Raw genomic sequence first — 23,964 nt, forward strand, 5'->3', positions numbered from 1 at the left:
TACTTGAAGGCAAATATAAGAATATCCCCTATACTAAAAGGCTATGTACTTGCTAGTCAAGGTAAGTGGAGACCATGGAACGCATGTTTTTTTCATGCTCACACTATAAGGTGGCATGCAATGAGTTAATCACCCCATTGTTTGGAAAAAACCTGCATCTCTCCAAAAAACTTAAATATGAGTTTCTTTTAGCAGACAATGATCCAAAGATCACTTATCAAGTAGCCAATTTCTGTATCACGATACTCAGGTTAAGAACATATGATACTTAGATGTTATATCAATTTTAAACTGTTTTTAAAATCTTTTTATCCAAATTGTAAAATTTCATAAATATGTATTTTTCCCGTATATCTGGTCTAAGGACTGCAATAATAAAATAGCTGCTGCTAGCTGCTAGATACCAAGGTACTGCAAGACACACAAACCTCTCACAGCAAATTACATAACTGATGCTTTGGAAGAACATGGATGTAAAAGATTCATTTAGCATATTTTATCCGTCATTCCAATTAGCACAACTGAGTGAGAACTTCTTGGTCAAAACTCTGATTGTCTATACAACTGTTTAACTTCAAAGGTGAAATTCAAGTGAAATTACAAAACAGTATATAACATAAAAAACTGCACGTTCTCCTTTTAGAATCCTTTTTGTTTATATTTTTCAACAGTTTACATCAGCAGTTTAGATTGTCATAGCTACATAATAAAATGAGTATTAAATTAGAATTCATTTTCTTACTTAGAGCGATCATATCCAAATATTTCTCTAATATGTTTAGAAATTTCTTCTTGGGGTTCCCCTTCATCATCAATGAAGTCATCCATTTCAGAATCATCATCTTCATCTTCATATGGCCTCTTAGAAGTAACAGGCAGAAAAGGCCTTCGAAAACCTAAAAAAGATTAAGCAAGATTTTGTGCTATACTGATTTAATTACTAAATCAATTTTTGTGATTTCCCACAGCTAAAACTATATGCAGTAACAGCTGTAAAGTACTGAAAGAACATCTGAGCCAGTCACTGTAAGGGCTTTATTACGAAGAGTGCAAATGCAAAAATGAAAATGGGATTATTGCATCAATACTATTACCACTGGGGAAAAACGCAGGCTAGATTTCAGGGTCTCCAAATCCATACCCATAATAAACATAGAAAATAAGGTATATTTTTTAAAATTCACTTTATTTACTGTCTTGCGTTTCTCACTGAGATTCAAGGTAGATTACACAATGTAAGTCAATGTAATGCCATGCATTTTGTTCTGTCCCATGTGTAAGATACTGTTTTCAAAAGCCCAAGATTCAGTTTAAACATCACTCCCTGCTTTAAGAAATCAAATCTCCACTTAATCCATGCAATTTACAGGTCATGCTAGCCCTGGAAACACAGTCAAATACTACCTGTTACCTGTTCTGTGAACTTGGGGGACGTTTTGTACTTTGGAGGAAAAAAATTCTTTCTGCATCTGCAGTGACCCAGCATCTTCTCCATGTCTGGGGTGGCTGAATATCTCATCCTCTTGGTATAAGGGCACAGACAGTGGAAGTCAACCAGCAAGATCAGGAACAGCTTTGTTATGGGACCATAAGAACTCACATCTGGTTCGACCCAATGATTCCACTCTGCTGACAGTGGAGACTTCTGTTGGTGACTTCTGTTAGCAGAAGTCTAACAATGCAGAAAAGAGTCATGGGATCCAAGCCATGCCTCTTTGTTCCTCCTCCTGGATCTAGTTGTAGCCTTTGACACAATAGACCATGCTATTCTGTTGAGGCGTCTACAGACTGAAGTGGGCATCAAAGGATGTGCCTTGGTTTAAATAGTTTCTCATGGACTGGACTCATTAAAGGGTTGCTGTTGGAGATCAACTCTCTCCAGAATGGGAGCTATCTTGGGGGGTTCTGCAGGGCGCAATCTTATCTCCCATGTCATGCAACCTCTACGCAAAGCCCTTAGGAGAACTCATTACAGCTATGGAGTTGTATGTCATCAAATTGCAGATGACACTCAACTCTATATCTCGTTATCCAAGCCCCCACAAGATTCAGTAGAAATCTTAGATCACTGCCTAACAGCTGTGGTGAAATGGCTGAAAACGAACAAATTGAAATTAAACCCAGACAAGATGGAAGTCATACTTGTTGGGAAGGCAGAGATCCTGAATGACATTGTACTCCCCACTTTTGATAAGAGTTCGTCTGATCCTTGCAGACTCGGTTAAGATCCAGTGCTATGACTAGAAAAACAAGTTAAAGCAGCCACAAAAAATGCTTTCTAAAACCTCTCCCTAGCCTGGAAAATGGCTACTTACCTCGACATGGCTGACCTGGCCACCTGGATCCATGCTATGGTAACATCAAGACTTGACTATTGTAATGCACTATACATAGGATTCCCATCTAAGTTAACTAGGAGATTCCAATTGGTGCGAAACTCTGCGGCTCGACTGTTATCAGGAGCGAGCAGGAGCATAAACATCACTCCTACCCTGCAGTCACTCCATTAGCTACCTATCAGTTACCATATTCAGTTCAAGGTATTGGTTATCACTTAAAGTTATTCGCGGTTGTCAGGCCTAGCTAGGGGATTCTCTCAGACTTTCCATTTCATCTCCCACAGTTGTATGAGTTAAAGGTCTTTATAAGATAATCCTCCCTAGTAGAGATGGGCACAAAACAAACCACAGAACAAAATTCTGTACGGAATGGCTGGTTTGTTTGCACTGAGACACGCATTCCATTGGAACACGTGTTTACAGAACAAATGAATTTTTCCAGCTGTTCCGTGGCCAGGTTCGGAGTTTGACAGACCCCGCACCAGTTTCAGCCCATCAGCTGAACCTTGCGCAGGGTCTGTGAAACTGACAGCCCCTAAGCAGGAGAAAGGGACTGTCAGTTTCACAGACCCTGCGCCGCGTTCAGCTGATGGGCTGAAACCAGCGCAGGGTCTGTGAAACGGACAGCCCAGGCAGCAGGAGAAATGGGCTGTTTCATAGACCCCATGCTGGAACAAGCGCGGGGTCTGTGAAATGACAGCTTCTTTCTCCCGCTGCTCTGACAGCAGGAGAAAGAAGCTGTCATTTCACAGACACCCCGCCCCCCCGCTGGTTCCAGCGCAGTCAGCAGAAGAAAGGGGCTGTCTGTTTCAAATGCCTCACACCGGTTTCAGCAGCCAGTGCAAGGCAATTGAAATGCCACGGTACAATGAACCACGAACTGGGAAAAGGTCAGAAGTTCGTGGTTCAATGTTAAGTGGAATGCTATAAACCACGTGGTTCGTTGGGTTTTTTTGTTCCGTGTCCATCTCTACTTCCTAGTAGTGCACAAGAACAGAGTAATTGCCTGGAATGCTAAAGCCAAGTCTTCCCCAAGAGGTCATACCTCCAGTCCCTTCCCCCCAGTCCAAACAAGAATCAGTTGAAGTTGGCACAAAAGTCCTGGAAGAGATGTAGAGCTGAAATTCCCAAGGTCTGTTCCCAGACACGCTGCTCCAGCTGCACAGATAACACCACTCAGCCCAAGCAAAGCGTAGCCAAGATACAGTGAACGAGGAAAGCTACCCTACTACCCATCCCCCCAGTAGAAATACATTCACAGGTATGTATGTGAATGTATGCCAGACCAACGACCTTGGTCTGGCATACCTACGGGAACACTCCTCCACAGCAGCTTCGCCGTTCTGAATAGGGTCTCCTGCAGGTGCCACCTTGCACATCAGTGAGATCGACAGCAGCCCATACACAGGCTCTCTCTGTGGTGGCCCCCACCCTGTGGAATGGCCTGCCTGAGGAAGTCAGGAGAGCCCCCTCTCTCCTGGCTTTCCGCAAATGATGCAAAACCGATTTATTCAAAAAGGCTTTTTATTCATATAGGAGGGCTGTACTGTAGGGAGATCTCAGATGATCCACTAATGAGTTAGGAACCATAGACCTCACCTCTTGTATTTATTTACCCTATGGAAATGTTCTTGATATTGACTGTACTAATTTCATACTGTGTAATTTGCCTTGAGTTTCAGTAAGAAAGGTGGACTAAAAATGACATAAAATAAATAAATAAATAAGCTCTGCTAGATGTCCCAGCTGACTGCTACAATGCTTAATGAAAACCCCATTTGTTCTAGCCTGCAAGGCAAATGATTGATACGCAAGAACCATAGCTGCTATTTCTCCCAACTGGAGTGATGCTTTACGAATTTTAACTTTCTGCAAAAAATTATCAATCATGTAAAAATTCTCATCTACAATGAGCACTGCTTGCTGAAGCTCTTATGTTCTCACATTTAGGACTACATCTTTCCCTATGTTCCATCACGGCGGCTTCACTCATCTGAAAAGGTCCTTCTGTAGATATCACCCTGCAAATGGGCAAAATCAACAGCTGCCTGTACATGCACATGCTCTGTGGTGGCCTTATGGAATGGCCTGCCTGAAAAGGCCAGGAAGGCTCCCACTCTCTTGACTTTCTGCAAACAATGCAAAACTAAGTTATTCAGGATAACTTTTTTATACAGATAATAGGGCTGTGCTGTAAGAAAAAGCTTAGTGAGATGTGTTGGTAAAGGGAAAGGGCCTGTGGAGCATACTACTGGGTAGGGACAGGGCCTGTAGAGTACTACTGGGTACCATCTGTTTGTGTAGATATGCTCCTACGGAACACGCTGCTTTGGCACCGTTTAATACATTATCTTCAAATTGCTTATGTTCTGTTTCTGCAATGTTTCATATTCAGATCTATGCTTGCTTTCAAATTTCTGCAATCCATTCCCTATTATATTGTTTGTTTAATGTTGCAGCTGTTGATCATACTGACTTAGTGTACAATCTGCCTTGTGTCTCATTGAAAAAGGCAGACTAAATAACGTAAAATAAAAATTTAAAATTGTGTTCATATATTTATAGATAAACTTGCAGTTCCCATAAATTTATGGGAGCTGCAAGTGTACCTATAAATTTATGAACACAAGCACACAACTTGTCAAAATCTTACCTAAGTGGATCACCACATTATACCATCCATGTCTGCAAACATGCAAAATAGCTTATTCACAACTTGCATTTTAATTTCTATTTCCTTTACAGAGAGTTGGCAACTAAGATTGAAATCCTGCACTCATTTTCTTGAAGCAAGTCCAAATGACCTCAGATGGACACAACATACGATTAAAATGCCCATTTTTTTGAGCAACAGAAGAAATGAAGGAAATATTCTGCTTAGCAGAGCTTTTAGTACACCTTGAAATGTGCAACAAAACAAGATTTGTCTATCAATCTACTTATAACACAAGTTTCAAAGATACCTTGTTGCAGAATCCCAGGTCGTTGCTGTGCTACTGGCCTCATTCCATTCATCTGGCTACTAGATTGTCTGGGGACCAAATTTTTAGATGAGATTGTTTCTGATACAACAGTGCACTTTGGTTTTATGTTTCCAGCTGAAGTGCTGCTTGGCCATCCTGGTCCAGGCCCTGAGCTAATTCCTTTTCCTAGTTCATTGTTTAGCATGCTACTTGGCCGCCCAGGTCCTGTGCTTTGGCCACTACCAGAACGCATTGGTCCTGAACTGCTTCCTGGTCTGCCAGGTCCCATACCTACACTGCTGCCTGGCCTTCGTGGCACACCTGAACTGCTGCTCGGTTGCACAGATCCTGAGCTGCTTCCTGAGCGTCCAGGTCCCATGCCTGAATGAGTGCTTTGCAATCCACGCTCTGTATTCAAGTTGCTCCCGGGCCTCCCTGGTCCTGTACTCAAGCTGCTCTTTTTTCTTGGAAGAGATCCACCTGTGCCTGAACTGCTGCTTGCCTGCTTAGAGTTGGAATGTTTAATACTTTCATGCTGGGTAGCAGTCACACTAGTTGGTTTTACATGGCTGAAAGTTTTCTTAAGACTGGGTTCTTTAACAGATGACTGTTTCGGAACTGCATTAGCAGCAGTCTTCAAGACCAGGGCATGAGAATTCAATCCAGATTTTCCTCCTCCATTGTCTGCAGCTTTAGTATGACTACTGCTCGATGAACTTTTTAACGGTCCCTTGAGTGCAGGTTTTGCTTTCTCATTGTGTTTAGGTTTAGAGGACAACGCTGGTCCTTTGTCTTTCTTATCACTACCAGTTTGGGAAGAAACATTTCCTTTAAAAAAAGAATGTGTATCTGTGGAATGCTTGCTGAGTTTAGCATTTATTAACACCTTCTGTGACTGGTCTTTTTTGGAACAACCTGATGCTATTACATGTTTCATTTCTTTTTCTCCTTTCTTCTCCTTTAGTACAACCCCTTTTCTGTTTTTTCGCTCCAAATATTCTCGCTCTCTCAGTTCTTCTGCTGTCATGGGTCTTTCCTCTGTCTTTTTTACTACTTTTATTTCCACGGGCTCATATTGTTTTTTTTCTGCCAGTTTTAGAAGATCTGTAAAATTGAGTTGAGGGGGTGCACTCTTGTGAGATACCTTTGGTTTCACTGATGCTTTGGATGGCTTTTCTTCATAATTTTCTGATTCATGCTCAGATTCTGTCTGACTATATTCAAATTGCTCCATTTCATCACCTGTCATGCACTCCACTGCTTCTGTAGGTCTATCCGATCTGCTTTCACAAGCCTGCCTTCTCTTGGGTTTCTCTTCAACAGGAATGCCATTATAGCCACAGAAGTTGTCCTTTGTTCGTGAAGCCATAGCTCTTGCTTTTCGGTCATGTTTCAGTTCTACACGCTTAGCTAAAAGTTCTTCTTTTCTTTTTTTTTCAGCCAGATCTGTAAAAGAAGAACGCTTCTATATAAAAACTGTCTATGGAAAAGTAATATTTGATAGCTTGAAGTATATAAATCCTGAATAGTGTAAGACCATAAGCGACCTTTAAATTCTGAGTGTATGTTTTCTTGGTAAACAAAACACAGATTAGACTCTGAACTGCAATAAAAGAGCAAATTAAACTCTGACCTCAGAGAAAGGCTCTAAATAAAGTTAAACTTGAAAATAACACCAACACTTGAGCTAATAGCCTATGCTTAAACATGAGGGCTTTGGATCAAAGAACCGCACAACTAGTTTAACTCCCCAAAAGACTTGGGAATTATGTTTCTTGAACAGCAGGTCACATGGCAAACTACTTCTGAAACTGAGGAACTTTCAGTAGCACTTTGCAATATGGCACTGAGGTCTTCTATTCAGAGAAAAAAGGAGAAAATCCCGTTGAACATGCCCAGTGTACATCTAATATAGCTCTGTGCAAGATGGACAGAAACAGTAGTTGGGGGAACTTTAAAAATACTATTAATATAGCATTATATTTAAAATACTAAAAAATAGAAAGCAGCTCATATTTTTTGGACTTCAGGTTCCAACCACTTGTGTACTTAAATGCATAACAGACTCACCCCAAAAGGTTATCAATTAGCATTGTGTGACTCAGATAATCCCAAATATATTCAGGCATGTGGAATAATGGAAAGCTGGATAAACCCATATATTTTGGTTTATCCAGCAACCACAGTGTCATATGGTTTAAAGCAGGCTGGCTGGCTTTTCCAAGGCAAAAATGATGCGACCAATTACTGCCCTATCTCTAACTGCCCTTTTTGGACAAAGTGATTAAGAAAGCAGTAGCTGGCCAATTTCAGGTCTTCTTGGATAACTCTGGTGCTTTGGACCCTTTTCTGTCTGGATTCAGACCATGCTATGATGATCTTCGCATAAATGTAGACAAAGGCCACATTTCTTTGTTGTTCCTCCTGGATCTATCTGCAGCCTTTGATACAATAGACCATGCCATCTTGCTGATGCCTTTGGAGACAGAGGTGCATATCAAGGGATGGGTCTTGGACTGGTTGAAGTAATTTCTCATGGAACAGACACTAAGGGTTCCTGCTGTAGACCATCTATCGTGTGGGGTTCCACAGGGTGCAATTTTATCCCCCATGCTATTCAACCTCTACATAAAACCTTTAGAAGAACTAATTCATAGCTATGGAATTGGATGCTATCAATATACAGATGACGTCCAGCTCTATCTCTTTATCCAAATCACTGTAGGATGCTATGGAAATCTTGGGCTGCGGCCTGACAACTGTGACCAAACGGCTGAAAGCAAGTAAACCAGAAACTGAACCCAGACAAGACTGAAGTGATGCTGGCTGGGAAGGCAGAGATATTGACCAACACTGTCCTCCCAACTTTCGATGGAGTTTGTCTAACCCTTGCAGATGCAATTAAGAGTCTAGGGATTATGCTGGTTTAAACACTACTGCTAAAAATGTAAGTTAAGGCAGATGAAAAAATGCTTTCTGCAAACTCAGTTTACTGTGGAAGATGGCCTAGTATCTTGCCACAGCTGACGTGGACACCTAGATGGTAACATTGAGACTTGACTACTATAATGCACTGTACACAGGTCTCCCCTCTAAGTTAACCTAGATACTCCAGTTGGTGCAGAACAATGCAGCTGAGTTGTTAGGAGAAGCATGAATATTACTTCCATTTAGCAGTCACTCCATTCAGCAGTCACTCCTATCAGTTACCAAGCTCAATTCAAGATACTGGCTATCACATACAAAGCTCTTCACAGTCTTAGTCTATCATATCAATGGAACTGCCTCTCTCTCTCTATGTTCCACCATGATAGTTTCACTTATCTGAACAGGGCCTTCTGCAGGTACCACCTTGCACATGGGCAAAATCAACAGCTGCCTGTACATATGTATTATCTGTGGTGGCCCCCACCTTACGGAATAGTCTACCTGAAGAAGACAGGAAAGCTCTCACTCTCCTGGCTTTTTGCAAGCTATGCAAAAATGAATTGTTCAAAAAACTTTTTTACTCAGATAGGAGGGCTATATTCTAAGGAACTGGTCTCAAAGAGATGCATCAGTAAAGACAGAGATGTATGGTCTATTGCTGTACGTATGATCTTACTGAATAGTTTCTAATTCTATGTTGTTTAATATGTTAGTCTTAAAATTGCTTATGCTCTGTTTCATCATTTTTTCAACTGTTTATTGGATTTCTGCTGGTTTAAATCTTTGCAAACTTGCATTTATATAGCCTGAAGAGTTGACCAGTTGGTCTTCCTGAAGGTCAACTTATCGCTCTTCAATTTCCGGATTCTGGAATTTTAGAGTGAGTAAAGTGGAGGAGTGCAACCCAAAACAAACAAAAAGTTGATCAAGATCCGGGGGAAACCAAAACAATTCAGTATCCCTAAAATCCAGGTAGAAGTCTCTAATCTGGTTCAGCAGGATTAGAGAGTCCAAGATTTATCTGGCCATTATTCCATATGGAGAAAACTATCTGGGTGGTGGCTGGAAGGGGGCATTTTTAAAGCAAACCACCAAATTTGCAGTGGACCTACTTGTGACTGTCCACTAAAGACCCTCCATGAAGATTCGGGTAGATTGATCTATTGGTGCCTGAACAAGGTGTCCTCAGCCACGCTAATTGATTCTCATGATGGGGAAAACTCCAAACTGGCTCTCAGGCAAAAATACACAAGGGAAAGGTAGCCACTGGCCAAAGGCACACTCCCAAATGCAAGCTTAATCCAAAGAAAGCCCAACAGAACCAAATTGAAGCAAGAAAATGGAATTTCCCCAGAACTAAAGAGAAGCAAGGGGACCAACATCAAACCAGAGGACCATGTCAAACCAGTGAATTCCACCCAAACCAAACTGAAGCAAGGGACACTGTTGCACCTTAGCCCAACAGAACCAGTGTCAGAAGCCAGGCAGACCCAGGGTCAGTGGGGGAACACCACAGAACTGAACCAAGCAAGTACACAGCTGCACAGTGCCAGAACCACCAAGCACAAGGCAGTAGCCAGCAAAGACAGTTGTAATTTAGTATAAGATGGATCCTTCAGCCTCAGAAAATAAGAGGGGGGATGATTTTGGGAAACCCAAATTCATCTCTCTCTACTAGTCTCTGCAATCTGCTCCGCAGCCTACACTACCACTCTCACCAGCTCAGAGGAGCCTCAAGACAAAGCTGCAGGCTGCAGCAGCCCTTCATCACTGGCCAGCCTGTTGCTTCCCACCCCTGTAATGAAGAACGTTTACATACAAGAAAAACACAACAGCAGGTTTGTTTCCGCTTGTTTGTGCCACTTACATGGTGTATCTCTACTTTCCCTACTCTCTCTCTGAATCTTCCTCTTCCAGTGGTAAGAGAGCAACATTTTTGGTGGTGCTTTTCTTTTCTTACATACTTTTTATTTACTTATCCAAATATTTATACAAAGAACAATTTGAACAACTTATTAACAATACAATAATCAGCCATAATAAATACAATATCCATTAAAGTATTGGAGAAGTAGAGAGCTGAATTACACTGTGTGCTGCTTTTCTTAATGTTTTGCACAGATTTATGCCAAGGGCCAACAGTGTGCTGGCTGGGCTGGTATTTTGGGGCATGGGGGTTCCAAACTGAAGCGTGGACTTTATGATGTGCCCCAGCTAGATCAAGTGTCCCTCCTGCTGTTTTTCTACCTACATTTGACTTTGGGAAGAGGGCTTTCTCTCACCTCCCCAACACAGATTGATAGAGGATGCAAGCCACAAGATGTGTTCTCCGTTCACTCTAAAAGCCAAGAGCTGGGAAACTGAAAAGCAACAAGTTCACATTCAGGAACTCAACTCTCCAGGGGAGCAGGTGAGAGTGATGAGGGCTGACAATGTTGCCCATATGGGAAAACACACACTTGCTCCACATGTTCTTTGGGAGGGGGGGGGCATGATTGGAGCTTCTGAGCCTTGAAAAAGAAGTCTGGCCAGGTTGTCACTTTCTTGGCCAGTAATTCAGAGGACAGGGGGAAAGCAACCCACAGGGCTCCTGACTACTACCTCTACCAAATCCTGGTTCATGTGTCTCATGTTCACAGAGGAGCCAAAAACATCCCCGATAGCCTCCATCTTCAGGGACATCTCAGGAGTGGCTGTGGGGGAACCTTTGGAAAAGGAGTGATGAAGGAAACAGCAGAACTGTCCCCCAACCATCCTCTCTGCTGGCAGGGTACCCTCCTGCCCTGTGTATGCGACACCTGGCAAGAGAGCTTGTCTCTCAAGCTGGTGAACTTCTTGGTCCTCTGGGTGATGCTGCCCTTGATGTGCAGTTGCCAACATACAGCTCCTTCTCAGTGAAAGGTTATGGCAGCACTTGATGTCCTCTTGCAGCCTTATCACAAGCCCATGCACTGCTGCAACATGATCTCCAAATCCTGCATCTGGGTCCAAGAAGGAGGCCATTTTCCTCTGAAGAGTCTGGACCAGGGGAATGACCAGACCCAGGGTCACCATGTCAGAAAAGACTGGGATGGTGAAGTCCTTAAAGGATCTAAAGATCTCCACTATCAGGGAGATGGTCAGACACTCTTCTTAGTTGAACTGACTCTCCCTGCTCCAAGTGCTGCTCTTGGAGAACCGCACCATGAGGGCAGCCTGCTGTTCCACTAAATGCTTGCACATGGCATGGGAGGATTTCCAGCATGTCCTAATGTCACTGATCAGGACCTGCTTCCGGAGCAGTTGGTGAGAAGCTTTCATACTATGCAACAAGCGATGTGTGATGTGCCAGGATATCAGGAAGAGACACTGGAACTCATGAGTCACAGCATCCATTCTGAGTTCCTCAGAAGTAGCCAGATCCAGAACATCCTTCACCATGAGCTGAAGTTTATGGGCTATGCAGTAAATGCACTTGAGGCCCACTTGGGTCAGCTGCTGCCTCGATGTCTGAGCCACTATTGGACAACATGTATCCTGTGGAGATGTCCCTGTCTACCCAATCCAGTAATTGCCTCTCGATGGCAGCAGCAATGTTGACCACCGTGTATGCCTCATCAAGAACCTCAGCATGGAGCAAAGCCATGCAGTAGCCAGCCCTTCATCTGACCCTGCCTGATGCTAGTCATTCCACCCCCACCCAGAAAGTCATGAAGTTGCCACCAGTGTGCAGTCAGTGAAAGGTATACATGTTGTGACTGAGGGCAGGTCCAGATGTCCAATGTGAAATGCACTGTTCTCCATGCAGTGTAAGACAACTGTGCCTTCACATACTCCTTGGTAAAACGAGGGAACCACAGTCCTGCTCAGCATAGTGCAAGCAGGGAGCGGGTACAAAGGACAGACTTCTTGGAGCAGCCCATGGAAGCTGACATCTTCAACCATGGAAAAGGTGCATCCACCTATAGCAATCATCTTGGCAATTTTTCTAAGTGATTCACTTTGTTGCCCTCTGGATCCTCCCTCTTGGCACAGTAGTGTCACCCCCAGCAAACACCTTCATCAGAGATCCCTCCCCTACAGGAAACCTGGAGGGTGTGTGTGCCAAGGATGGTCATGGGACAACCTCCCTCTTGGCTTGCTGCAGCTGTGTGGTGTGAGCTTCCCTCTCCCCTGGAAGAAGCACTGTCTGGCAAGGCTTCTTCAAGTGGTTCCTGAGTCTGGTAGTTAAGAGATAATTCAGGTCTTTCCTTCAACTGACCCGAGCCCTAAAATGCTGGCACTGTGTAGAGCAAGCGTCCTCCATCCTCTGGAAGTGCTCCCAGATGGTGAAGGTTTAGGGGCACCCACACTGCCCTGCAGCGTGCATCCCTGGAGCTGCCTCCTGTAGGCACTAAAGGCAGACACACTGTGTCTAGGTGACAGAAAGAGATGGCCAAGGGTGAAGGGGTTAAGATGTGGGGGGGGGGACTTTCTCCCTCTTCCTCCCCCTGCGTCTCCCTGAGAGGCTTGCTGCTGACTTCAGAGGAAACTAGGGAAGACTCACCGCCCCGCCCCACCCCATTCTTCCAGCATCCCTTTGGTCCCTGAGGTGAGTTCGAGGACCAGAAAACTCTCAGCCCCCAAGTCCACCCCAAAGGATGCTTCATGCTGCTCTTCCTCTTGCTGCTGGGTCTCAATTGTTGGAGGAAGAGCCTCAGCAGCAGCCCCCTGCCTAGTGCCAGGTCCTGCCTCAGGCACTGTGGAATGGCACTCCTGCAGCTGCCTCTGCAAAAAGGACCTTGTGATGCCTCTTGGTGTCACCAGAGAAGCCAGAGGACAGACAGGTGGGTAGCAGCTGTGCCAGGCAGGCTTCCTCTGCTCACGCCGGGGGAGAACCAGGGCCCTCCCCTCCACCTCTCTAGTTTTCACTCTTGTCTTTCTTCCAGGGCCTCGGTACCCTGCTCTCACTCATCACGTCCCCTATAAACTAACTATACTGTGGTATACTCACTCACTAACACAGCACATTAAGCCAGAAAAATTTATCAACCCTCCAAAACACCTAGCCAAAAATCAGAATTTTTAAAGTTACTTTGACTACTACCTAATATAAAAGTTTGCTAATTGTTTTGGCTCTAACCCATCCTGGAGATGGAAAAGTCTGTTTTAAAAAGTCTTATTTAGGTTGATGTTATTAACTAACTACAACCAGAAGCTTAATTCCTCTTCAGGAATCAAGCAACTCCCTGAAACTATAGGTCACCCTATGGCACTACAAACATGAATTCTAAAGCAGCTGGCCTTGCTTCACTGAAGCCAAGAGATCCAGAGCAAGGCAGCAGCAGCAGCAGCCTAGTTAATTTTTTACTGAGGGGTGTGAGAGTTATTTATCTATTTGACTAGAAAACACCTGAACTTTCTTCACTCCTAAATAAACCTCTTAAGGGGAAAACTTTGTAAGACCCTGTAAGCTAAAATTAATTTATGCTCATTTAACAAGGCTTACACCTAGCCCTACGTTAAAAGGTCTTTTGTAAACTGCTAAATCAAAAACTATGGGAGACTATAACTGTTCCTTGGATGGCATGGCAAAAAGACTGTGGAGGTGAAATAAAAGAACAATGGAAGCAAATCTGGATATCTAAAATATTCACATCCAAATCTGTAAATATAAAACTTTAAACTGTTAAACATTACACAAGATGGTACCTAACTCTGTTAAAGCTCCATTATTGTAAAAACAATAAAGATCCCAGGTGCTGGAAACTCTCTGGGCAAACTGGCACATATTTGCACTGCTGGTGGGCATGCCCAAAAATCCAAAAGTACTGGGAATCAGTTATTAAAATCATTGAGAAAACTATAGAACATACAATAAGCCATAAACCTAAAGTAATATTGCTTAATTTATGGCATGGAACTAAGACGCCCACCTACAGGACAAATCTGGTCTCAACATTGTTCACTGCAGCGAAGATGACCATAGCCCAGAAATGGAAAAGTGACAGCGTACCTACCATTAGGCAATGGATAACGAAGGTCTGGTACTTTTTAATCTCAGACAAGGTAACAGAACAAATAGCTTCTTCATAAAACCCCAAATGTAAATCTTTTTTTATGGAAAGTTGGCTTCCCTTCTTAAACTACATCACAGAGAATCCCATTGATAAATATGAAATACCAAAGGAATATATTGATATCTGCATTTATTGAATGCCTGTACTTGTAAATTGTATTGTTGCTTCAAAAAATGTTTGGAATCCTGTTCTTGTTTATGTTTTATTTTCTAAATTGTTAAAATTATGTGAAAGTTATATAAAAATGAATAAATAAAAAGTTATTTAAAAGTTTTGAAAAGTTCACCTAGTTTTTTGAACAACTCAACAAGAGCACCCCAAAACTCCACTAGTGACCAAAAAAAAGTAACAACTGCTATGCAGAACAACACACTTCTTGATGAAAAGTAATCCCTCCCCCCACAAAAAAACCAGAACAGAAACTCTCAACAAGAAATGACAAGCAGTAACTCTTGCCTTTAGATCAGAAGAAGGCAAAACAACAAGTGAATAGCTACTGGCCAGAAAAAGAGAATTCCTAACAGACATGCCGCTCCCTCCCCATCCCTGCTTGACTCCTGTCCTGCCTCACTCCCTTCCCCTCCCCCTTGGAAAAAGCCCAGGAAACCTGTGGCGAGGGGACTGGAGCCCAGGAAGCAGCCAGCCATTAGGCTGAAGCTGCATTTGCCAGATTAACATGGTTAATTCAGCTCTCTTGTTCTGGTTTCCCAGATCAGAGCCAGAATTCTCTTATCTGAACCAACAAAGTCAGATTTTGCTGAACTGGCATAAATCTGGCTACAAAAGCCAGTTCAGAAAGCCAGATCACAAGCGCCTAGTAAAGACAGCACACCTTTTGCCTGCATCCTCTGTCAGTCTGTGTTGGGGAGGTGGTGAAAAGCACTCTTTCCAAAGTTAAACTCAGGTAGAAAACCAGCAGGAGGGACACCTTATCCATGTGGCAACACTATATAAAATGCATACTCCAACTTGGGGTCTCCCCTCCAGCCCAAAAATTCAGCCCATCCAGCACACTCCTTGGATCCTGGCACAATTCTATGCAGAAAATTGAGAAAAACACCATTAAAAAAGTTCTCTTACCCCCTGAAGAGGAAAATTCAAAGAGATGTTAGGGAAAGTCTTAGAGACCACACTGGCAATGTTTTCAAACAAGCAGAGGCCAAACCCACAAAGACACTTAGTGAATGCTATCATGTTGTTCTTGTGTGCTGTTAACTTTCTTCATTACAGGGGTGGGAGGGAACAGGAGAGCCATTGATGAAGGGCAGCTTCTGCAGCTCTGTCTCAAGGCTCTTTTGCGCTCCTCAGTGATAGTATAGGCTGCAGACTGCAGAGAGAGGAGAACGTGGGTTGCCTAAAATTACCCCTCCCTCTCACTTTCTGAGGCCTTCTTTGGGAGAAGGACCTTATAATAAGTTGTACTGTGTTTACTTGCCATTGCCAGGGCTTGTGGCAGGTTGGTGGTTCTGCTGGATGGTTGATTCTGTTGTGTTCCCACATCGGCCCTGGGTTCTGCGAGTGATACTGGTTCTGGTTCTGTTGGGAATGCAACAGTGTACCCTACTTCAGTTTCGTTCTTCCAAAATTCTCAGGTTGGATTTGGGTTCTGTTGGACTTTCTTGGTTCAGCTTGCATTGGGACTGACTTTGGCCAGAGGTTGCCCTTGTGTGTTTGGTTAAGGTATCTTTGCCCTGGAAAATCTTGAAATACCCCCTATAGGAAACAACAAAGTGGCTGGTGGCACCTTGTTCAGGGGCCCATAGAACTGGACCCTTGGGTTCAATCTTCTTGAAACCTGGGTATGTGTGTGTGTGTGTGAGAGAGGGGGGGAATCTTTAGTGAACAGGAAGGACTAGTTTCCTGCAATTTTTGCTTGAGAAATGCCACCTCAGCCTCTCCCAGATAGGTTCCCATATGGGAATAATGGGCCAAATATATTTGGATTCTTGAATACAAACTCAAGTCCTAATACTAAATCGGTATTTTTGGACCCAGATATCAGGAATACCAAATATTTATGGAATTTATGATACCTGGATCTGAATAATACTGAATTTTGGGGAGGTGTACACTCCTATTATCAGCTTTTGGCAATTATATCACTGCTTTCATATGATTTTGGAAGCCAACGCAAACACACATCCAAAAGAAAGGGAACTATGATTGCAATATTTAATGAGTGGTAGAGAAAAGTCATTCCAAATGATAACTCTCTCCAAGAAGGAAAAAAGCTCATTGTATAATATACCTTTTTTCCTACGATCCGCCTCTTGCCTCTTGAGGAAAGCTTGCACTGCTGCTGAGTGAACGCCTTTTACTTTTGGATCCTTTTTGGGAGGGCCTACTGCCAAACTGTATCGTTTCTGCAAGAGAAAGGAAAAAGCTTCCAGTAACTATGAATCCTAATTAATGTTTAACCATTAACAAAAGCTTTATTACAGCAATAGAATTTAAAGTTGCTTATGTGCTACAATGTACCAGAATAATTAGCATTTAAAAATATAGTGAAAATTTTCATTCTCTTGGACTACTACGAGCCTGTGTATGCAGAATGAGTGAATAGTATTGTACTGAAATGTATTTACTTGATACTGATTGTATTAACCTCATACTGTGTAATCCACCTTGAGTTTCAGTGAGAAAGGCGGACTATAAATGACGTAAATAAATAAATAAATAAAATATTGGAAAGTCAATTAAAGAGAACATGGACTGAAGTATCATTGAGAAGTCTTTAAAGTCTAAATACTTAAATACTCAGAGAGTTTTAAATAAATGTTCATAAGTTTCTCTGTTAGTATGCCACTTGGCAACGGTTACATGGTCTACTTATTCCTAAATGGTCATGACATCTGCATCTAAATGTATTAGGCTGCAACCTATGTGCATTTAAGCCAAAGTGGCTTAAATTGTTCTCCTGTCCTCCATTTTATTTGCACAATAACTCTGAAGTAAGTTAGGCTAAGAGCGCATGAGTGGCCCAAAGTCATTCAGTAAGCGTCCACAGCAGAGTGGAGATTCAAATCTGGGTCTCCCAGATTCTATTCCGGCATTCTAATAACTAAAGTATCTGGAAGTAAGTCCCAGAAAGACAATGGGACTTAATATCAAGTAAACATGCACAGGATTGGAAAATATACCTGCTTGCACAAGCTGAATATTACAGGTAAGTTCAAACAATAATATTCTTTATTTAAAATAATGGGTGCAAACTATGGATTATTCTATTTTATGCAACAGCATCTATATCAATACTTATGAAACAACAGTTTTCCTAATTTGCTTTTCCTCATATAGCTAAAAAAAATCATTACAATTAAATTTTTAACTGACAAATATGCTCTAAATAAATTACAAGATGCTATAAGCTACAAATCCTTGTTTGTGCTTTCTGAACTTTGTTTGATAGAAAATCCTGTATCACAAGATTAAGAACACTAGAACGAAGCCTATATAATTACCCTTAATAAAATATACAGTTTTGCATAAACCCCTACTGCAGTTTTCCTATTACTTTACATGTTAACTATGCTAAGTGAACAGACCAGATAAGCATGAACATTCCATTCCCTGTGTGATAAAGCAATAGCACCAATCAGCCTTCACAGAGTTATCCAAAAGTTTGCCCCTTAGCGGAAAAATGCATAGGTCAAGCTATCCTAGTGTGTCTTTTAAATCTGTAAACAGTGATTATCTCTTCTTGAGCAGCAATGGACGGCAATTCTACAACTGAATGCTATAAAAATGTGTAGGCTAGCATTGTTATATTACAAAATATAGGACCTTTAAGCAGTAAACATGGGTTAAAAATACAAAAGTCTTTAAAACCTCATTTTTAAAGCAGATTACATACCACAAAAACTTTACTATCAAAAATTAGTTGGTTTCAAGGTTGGCGTTTATTCTCGCTCTTAGAAAGAGTCAATTTAAAAAAAAAATCTTCCAACTAGTAACTTTAAAGAGCACCAGACTTCAACTGTTTCATATTTTACTGAACTCTCTCTTCATACAGAAGAAATCACTCAGCCTTGACTGAACCACAGTCATACTGAAAATTATCTGCACACAAAGCTACAAAGAGGCTGAAAAAATTATTTTTTGTTACATGACCTCAAAGTTAATATTTAATCTGTGATTTAAACAAAACCATTTTCAATGTTTTAAATGCTGAAAAAGCACTCTTTTTATCTTTTATATATGATATTTGACCATGGCAAGTTTCAATGAGGCAAGCCTGTGTGTACTTACTTAGACAAGGATTAGTTTTTAAAAATAGCCAACCATACTTGGGTCAGACAGAGGCACCTGTAGTCGCGGCTGAATTTTCATAGAAGGTATTACATGCTCAGCAGTTGCTTCATTTTTGAAAACAGCTAATTATTTCTTTGCATGGTTTTCCTTAGGGAGATGAACTAATAAGTCTATAATTTTAGTGGGACATGATGCAATACCTTTTTTTTTTACTTTGCATCAGACAGCCTCAAACAAATTAAACTTGTATTCTCCTAAGGAAAAATCTTCAGATCTAAAACCCTTCTAACCATTAGGAAAAAATCAAGAGAAACCTCTTCTGCTTATTTTTTAATGAGGTCCTGAAATGGGTCTCAGATCTGAAAGTACTTAGAGGACCATGCAATTTTACAGTCCAATCCTACCTTGCAAGAGATTGTGCTCAACAATATTAAGAATAGCTGTTTAACTAAATGGAAACAGTTTAAATATTTTAATAATAATAAACATTCCTTGTCACTAGAAGGACCTGCAATCTTCTTTTATCCAGCACATTCCAGAACCTCTCTTGCATCCAGGATTCATGATCAGAGCTGTTTGAGCTCATTTAAATAACAATAAATGAATCTAAACTCCCAGAATGGCCCAAGCCCTCCGCCCCCCCCCCCCAAAAGAAAGAAACCCAATAATTCAAAGCTGCAAATAAACACTTTAAATAAATGGAATTACGACATTAGAAGAGTTATACCAAAACGTATTTGAAAGTATGAAAGCAACCCTCATGTGAATCAAAATACTATCACTTTGGTAAAATACTAAAGACACTGAAGACCATGCTTAGAGTCTGAATACTTCTTTAGGTTATGTGGACTGTTAAAGGAGACCTTTTCACCCATGCAGTGGCTATATCTACTGAAAAAATCTTTTGGCATCTATGTTATGATTTCCTATGATATACTCGTTGCTCAATTATATCTGAATCCAGGGTTGGCCTAAGGTTTTAAAAATATAATACCTAGCATGTCCTCTTTTCTGTGTTCACTGTACCAAAGACTGCTATTGTACAACGCTTGAAGAAACTACTGTTTCCTGCCACTCAGTTGATTCATGAAGGTTTAGGAACTTGCAAAAATATATCAACTGACCTTGTTAATGAAATAAACATGAAAAATGAAGACAAAGTGAGAAACCTATGCTTTTCTAAAAGGCTAGCTCAGGATGTAAGATTAATTAAAGAGACTTAGAAGTGGTATCAAAGCCAAGATGCTACCCACTCAACAACAGGAATGAAGTGAAGCGTTCCTGTGAAGGGTTCCTATGGGGAGCATAACAGGATCATATTCCCTACCTCTTTGGCAGTTAACTAATTGTGATGCCAGACCTTTATAGAAAGTAGAATGTTTGTGCTTATCTTCTATATTCCTTGCCCAACCCTGCCAAAACCACTTAAACAAGAAAGAGGAATTCAGGACACTGGACAGACTACCCTTACTGTAAAAACCTAGCATTTTAACTGTTCATTGATGACAGAGAAAAGTGGGAGGATATGGTTGTTAGATCCTATGGTGGATTGGACTAAGCCAAAGCTTTTTTATTTATGCTACACTTGTCTTATTAGACTTTTTGTTTCGGTATACATATATGTAATCAAAGAAAGTTGTTCACAGAATGAAGAGGAACAAGTTTTACTAAAAGCTGTTTTAAAGAATACTAAACCTAAAAATCAAGGTGACATAGATCTCAGGAAATTCTGCCCGCAATGTTTCTTTAGGAAAAGGTCCAAAGCTCTATTTAATCCAATTAGACTACTGCTCTTGAACATTATACTGTCCTAGTATGCAATTTGCACATTTCAAAAAGAGGAAAGCATTTATTCTAAAGAATACATTAATTAAATTGCAGGCGAAGGAAAGTGTTCTAGAGTATGCTCCTCTTATCTTTAATTTGATTACTTCCTAGAAACTTTTGCATTACCCAAATACAAATTTTGAAATGCAGATGATGAGTTAATACTCAACTTGGATTCTATGATTTACAGCAGGGGTTCCCAACACGAATGCCATGGGCACAAACTGTGCCCACCAACACCTTTTCTGGTGCCGACCAAGTGGGTGGGGCTTTTACAAAGCATGGCTTCTGATTGGCCTTTGGAGTATTGATTGGCTGTGCAGATTTTTGAAAACATGGCATGGTAGAAACTTCTTCTACAGCACAAGGATTTTCTCTAGGTGACTAAGGAAAGCTATAGCAGCCATTTTGTGGCTGGAGCCATCTCCTGCACCAGACGTTTTGTAGCAGCTATATATATAGTTGCTGTTTCCAGCACACTGTGTCAGAATTCCATATGTGCCCACATGCTCAAAAAGGGGACCACTTATTTACAGGATACAATTCTTGATCTCCAAGAGCATTTTCAAAACACTGTAGTTCTGCAAAAGCCAAGATTTAAAAATCCAGTGCGCTGTACCTGTAACACCAAATTGTATCCTACTACTTCACTCAGAAAAGTATGAAGTCTCCCTCTACAGAAATGGCTCTACGTCTGGAGGAAGGATCCTCAGGCCAGAAGAAGGCTTTAAACTTTGCTGAGTTATGCAACAGCCACTATTTTAGTAATTTCTCTTTATTCTATATTATTTAGCACCATTAATGAACATAGTACTTCACTAAGTAATATAAATAGCTGATCTACATCCCAAAGAACTTAAATTTTAACAGTGCAGATAAGAAAAAGAGGGGAGGGGCAGGTTGGCAAGTGTCACAGAATGGGAGGAAATAGGAAAAGGAAAGGGATGAGAAGAAAGAAGAAATCCAGACATTTGTACTTGGATTTTCTTAGTGACGCAATTAGTTAAGCCAAAGCATTCATGGAAGTATGAGGAGGGATTTGAAAGGATGGAGGGGAAAAAAACAATAAAGTGATTGACTCCTGATTTCATTCAGTAAACCCCTGCCCTTTTTCTACAGTTTAAAACAGTGATCTGCTGGTTACCATGATCATGAAACTACTTTACTTAGAAGACACATTAATTACAATAAAACATCTTCATTTCACATGCTTTTTTTGATACAGCCATCAAATGATAAAATAAATCTATATCTGTCTTTTGTCATTTCTTGGAATACAGCCACACATCCTGAAGTCAAACTCAGGTAAATCAAATATAAAGAACTCACAACTTGATCAGAACATGCCAGTTAATTTCACAATTACATTTGAAGTACAATATGCAGGGGTGTGTATTAAGGTTGAAAAAATCCTTCCTTGTTTATGAAGTGATCTCTTCTTCTGCACTTTCTATACATGCTTCTAATGGGAAAGCAGTATGCCTTGATTCCTGTCTTAGCAAATAAAAAATGTATGGCAATAAGTAAATTCTACAACTAAAAAAATCTGCAGCCGATCTCCAGAATAATGCTGAAAAAACCAACTACTTCTCTAGCACAATAATTTCAACATAAAAACCCAATCCTCGAAGTGCCTTGAACATCCTCACTACCTTGAACCTCACATTCTGCTTTAACACAATATCAATATAAACCTCAGCTTAAAAAAAAACACCACCAAAACCTTGATGCTATGTATCTACATGCCAATGGAAAGATAAAACTGGAGCAGACAAATATAACTGGTTACTAGTTACGGGACCCAGCAACTAAGCAAACAATATAAAAATAAATGTATTGAAGCTATACATATATATATATATATGAGTAAAGCTTGTAGAAATTTACATTCCCCCCCCTTTATTCCCTATTTATGCCTCCTGTTATCTCTCCACCCCATTCTAACTTTTCTTGAGTGACTATGACATCCTAAGGTTGCCAACTCCAGGTTGGGAAATTCCTGGAGATATGTGGAGGATGGGGTTGAGGAGGGACCTCAGTGGGGTATAACGCCATAGAGTCTTCCACTCAAAGCAACCATGTCTTTTGGGAGCTTTCCAGCCTCGCCTGGAGGTTAGCAACCCTACATCTGTACCAAGAACAGTTTAAATGTTTTGTTAGGAGATCATTTTGTGGAGAATTTGAAATTGCAAAAGAAAAAGGAAGAGAATAATAGGATTGAAAAAACATGCCATAAATTATTCAAAAATTTTATGGGTTAATACACACATCATAAAATGTAAGCAAGTGCAATTTTGTCAGTTCTGTTAGTTTTGTGAAGTGTGAATATCTACTAACAGAAAAGGGCAGGAATTATACAAATATTTATTTTGGAGAAAACCTTTTAGTTTAGATTGCTTTTTCTTGTTATTTTTTCTGTATTGTGCATTTTTTTGTATATTGATTAGCTCTTTTTGTTACTGTTTGTTTTATTAGTATGTGTGCAACTGTAGTTTAAATTTGTTTTTAATTACATAAAACTCTTAACAAAAAGATGGGGGAAAGGACAGGAAGAAGGGATTTAAACACGTGTGTCTTAGATCCAGAGGAGTTAGCCCTGTTAGTCTGTAGTAGCAAAATCAAAAAAAATCCAGTAGCACCTTTAAGACTAACCAATTTTATTGTAGCATAAGCTTTCGAGAATCAAGTTCTCTTCGTCAGATGCATGATCATGCATCTGACGAAGAGAACTTGATTCTCGAAAGCTTATGCTACAATAAAATTGGTTAGTCTTAAAGGTGCTACTGGATTCTTTTTGATCATGCATCTGACGAAGAGAACTTGATTCTCGAAAGCTTATGCTACAATAAAATTGGTTAGTCTTAAAGGTGCTACGAAACACGTGTGTGCAAGCAGGGGAGTCGGGATAGTTTTAAGGAGCTTCTAGCCGTCCCGGCAGCAAAAGGGGCTAAAACGACGTGTTAAAAACACCCCCCGCCCCTGGGTCTGGTCCGTTAAGGCAAGTCAAAAAAGGTATTCTTAACAATTCTCCGCCCGCTCATGCTGTCAGTGTCTTCCGACCGGCTGGCAACAGACGGCTGAACAGATGAGCAGCCTTAGACTGCCCACGGTTGCCCGGAGCCCGCGTGGGGATTCTCGGCCTCATCCGAAGGGGAAGGGAGACGGCGTGTGTGAGGGTCCGAGGAGGGCGATAACAGGTGCTCCAGCCAGGCTTCCCCCCCCCCCCTTCCGCGCTCGCTCTCACCGGCACCGCGCTGAGCCCCTGCTGCTCCGTCGCCACCATCAGGATCTCGCTGAACTCCATCCCGGGCTCCACGGCCCTTTCCCCGCACGGAGCGCGGGCTGAGGCGATGAACAATGTCCCCCTTCCTTCCGAGCGCTTCCGTGGCCGGCTGCCGGAAAACTCCTCAGCCTCTCCCAGCGCTCACTTCCGGCCTCACAGTCGCTCTCCCCGCCCTTATATCACCTCGCAGCCCCAGTCTACTTTTTTAAAGCAGGACGTCATTTCCGTCGTCCATGCACCTCGCAAACACGTAACTCATGCCTGCTTCCGGAGCGTACGTGTCCATAATCGTCGCGTGACGCAAACCTTCTTTAAAATGCTGCTAAATGAAGAGG

At 41.5% G+C, this 23,964-nt stretch overlaps 1 protein-coding gene across 1 annotated transcript in view; it reads right to left on the minus strand.

Annotated features, from left to right (window-relative positions):
• Nucleotides 1-23,759, minus strand: part of SPTY2D1 (SPT2 chromatin protein domain containing 1) — a 29,234-nt gene extending 5,475 nt beyond the window's left edge. Inside the window, exons 1-4 of the mRNA XM_054970506.1 lie at nucleotides 23,591-23,759; nucleotides 16,517-16,631; nucleotides 5,303-6,748; nucleotides 743-896 (exon numbers count right to left, since the gene is read on the minus strand). Coding sequence (XP_054826481.1) covers nucleotides 743-896; nucleotides 5,303-6,748; nucleotides 16,517-16,631; nucleotides 23,591-23,650 — 1,775 coding nt within the window. The 5' untranslated portion in view covers nucleotides 23,651-23,759. The remainder of the gene's footprint in view (nucleotides 1-742; nucleotides 897-5,302; nucleotides 6,749-16,516; nucleotides 16,632-23,590) is intronic.
• Nucleotides 23,760-23,964: the final 205 nt, after the last annotated feature.

This window comes from Eublepharis macularius, chromosome 2 (assembly GCF_028583425.1).
Source record: "Eublepharis macularius isolate TG4126 chromosome 2, MPM_Emac_v1.0, whole genome shotgun sequence".
Lineage (NCBI taxonomy): Eukaryota > Metazoa > Chordata > Lepidosauria > Squamata > Eublepharidae > Eublepharis > Eublepharis macularius.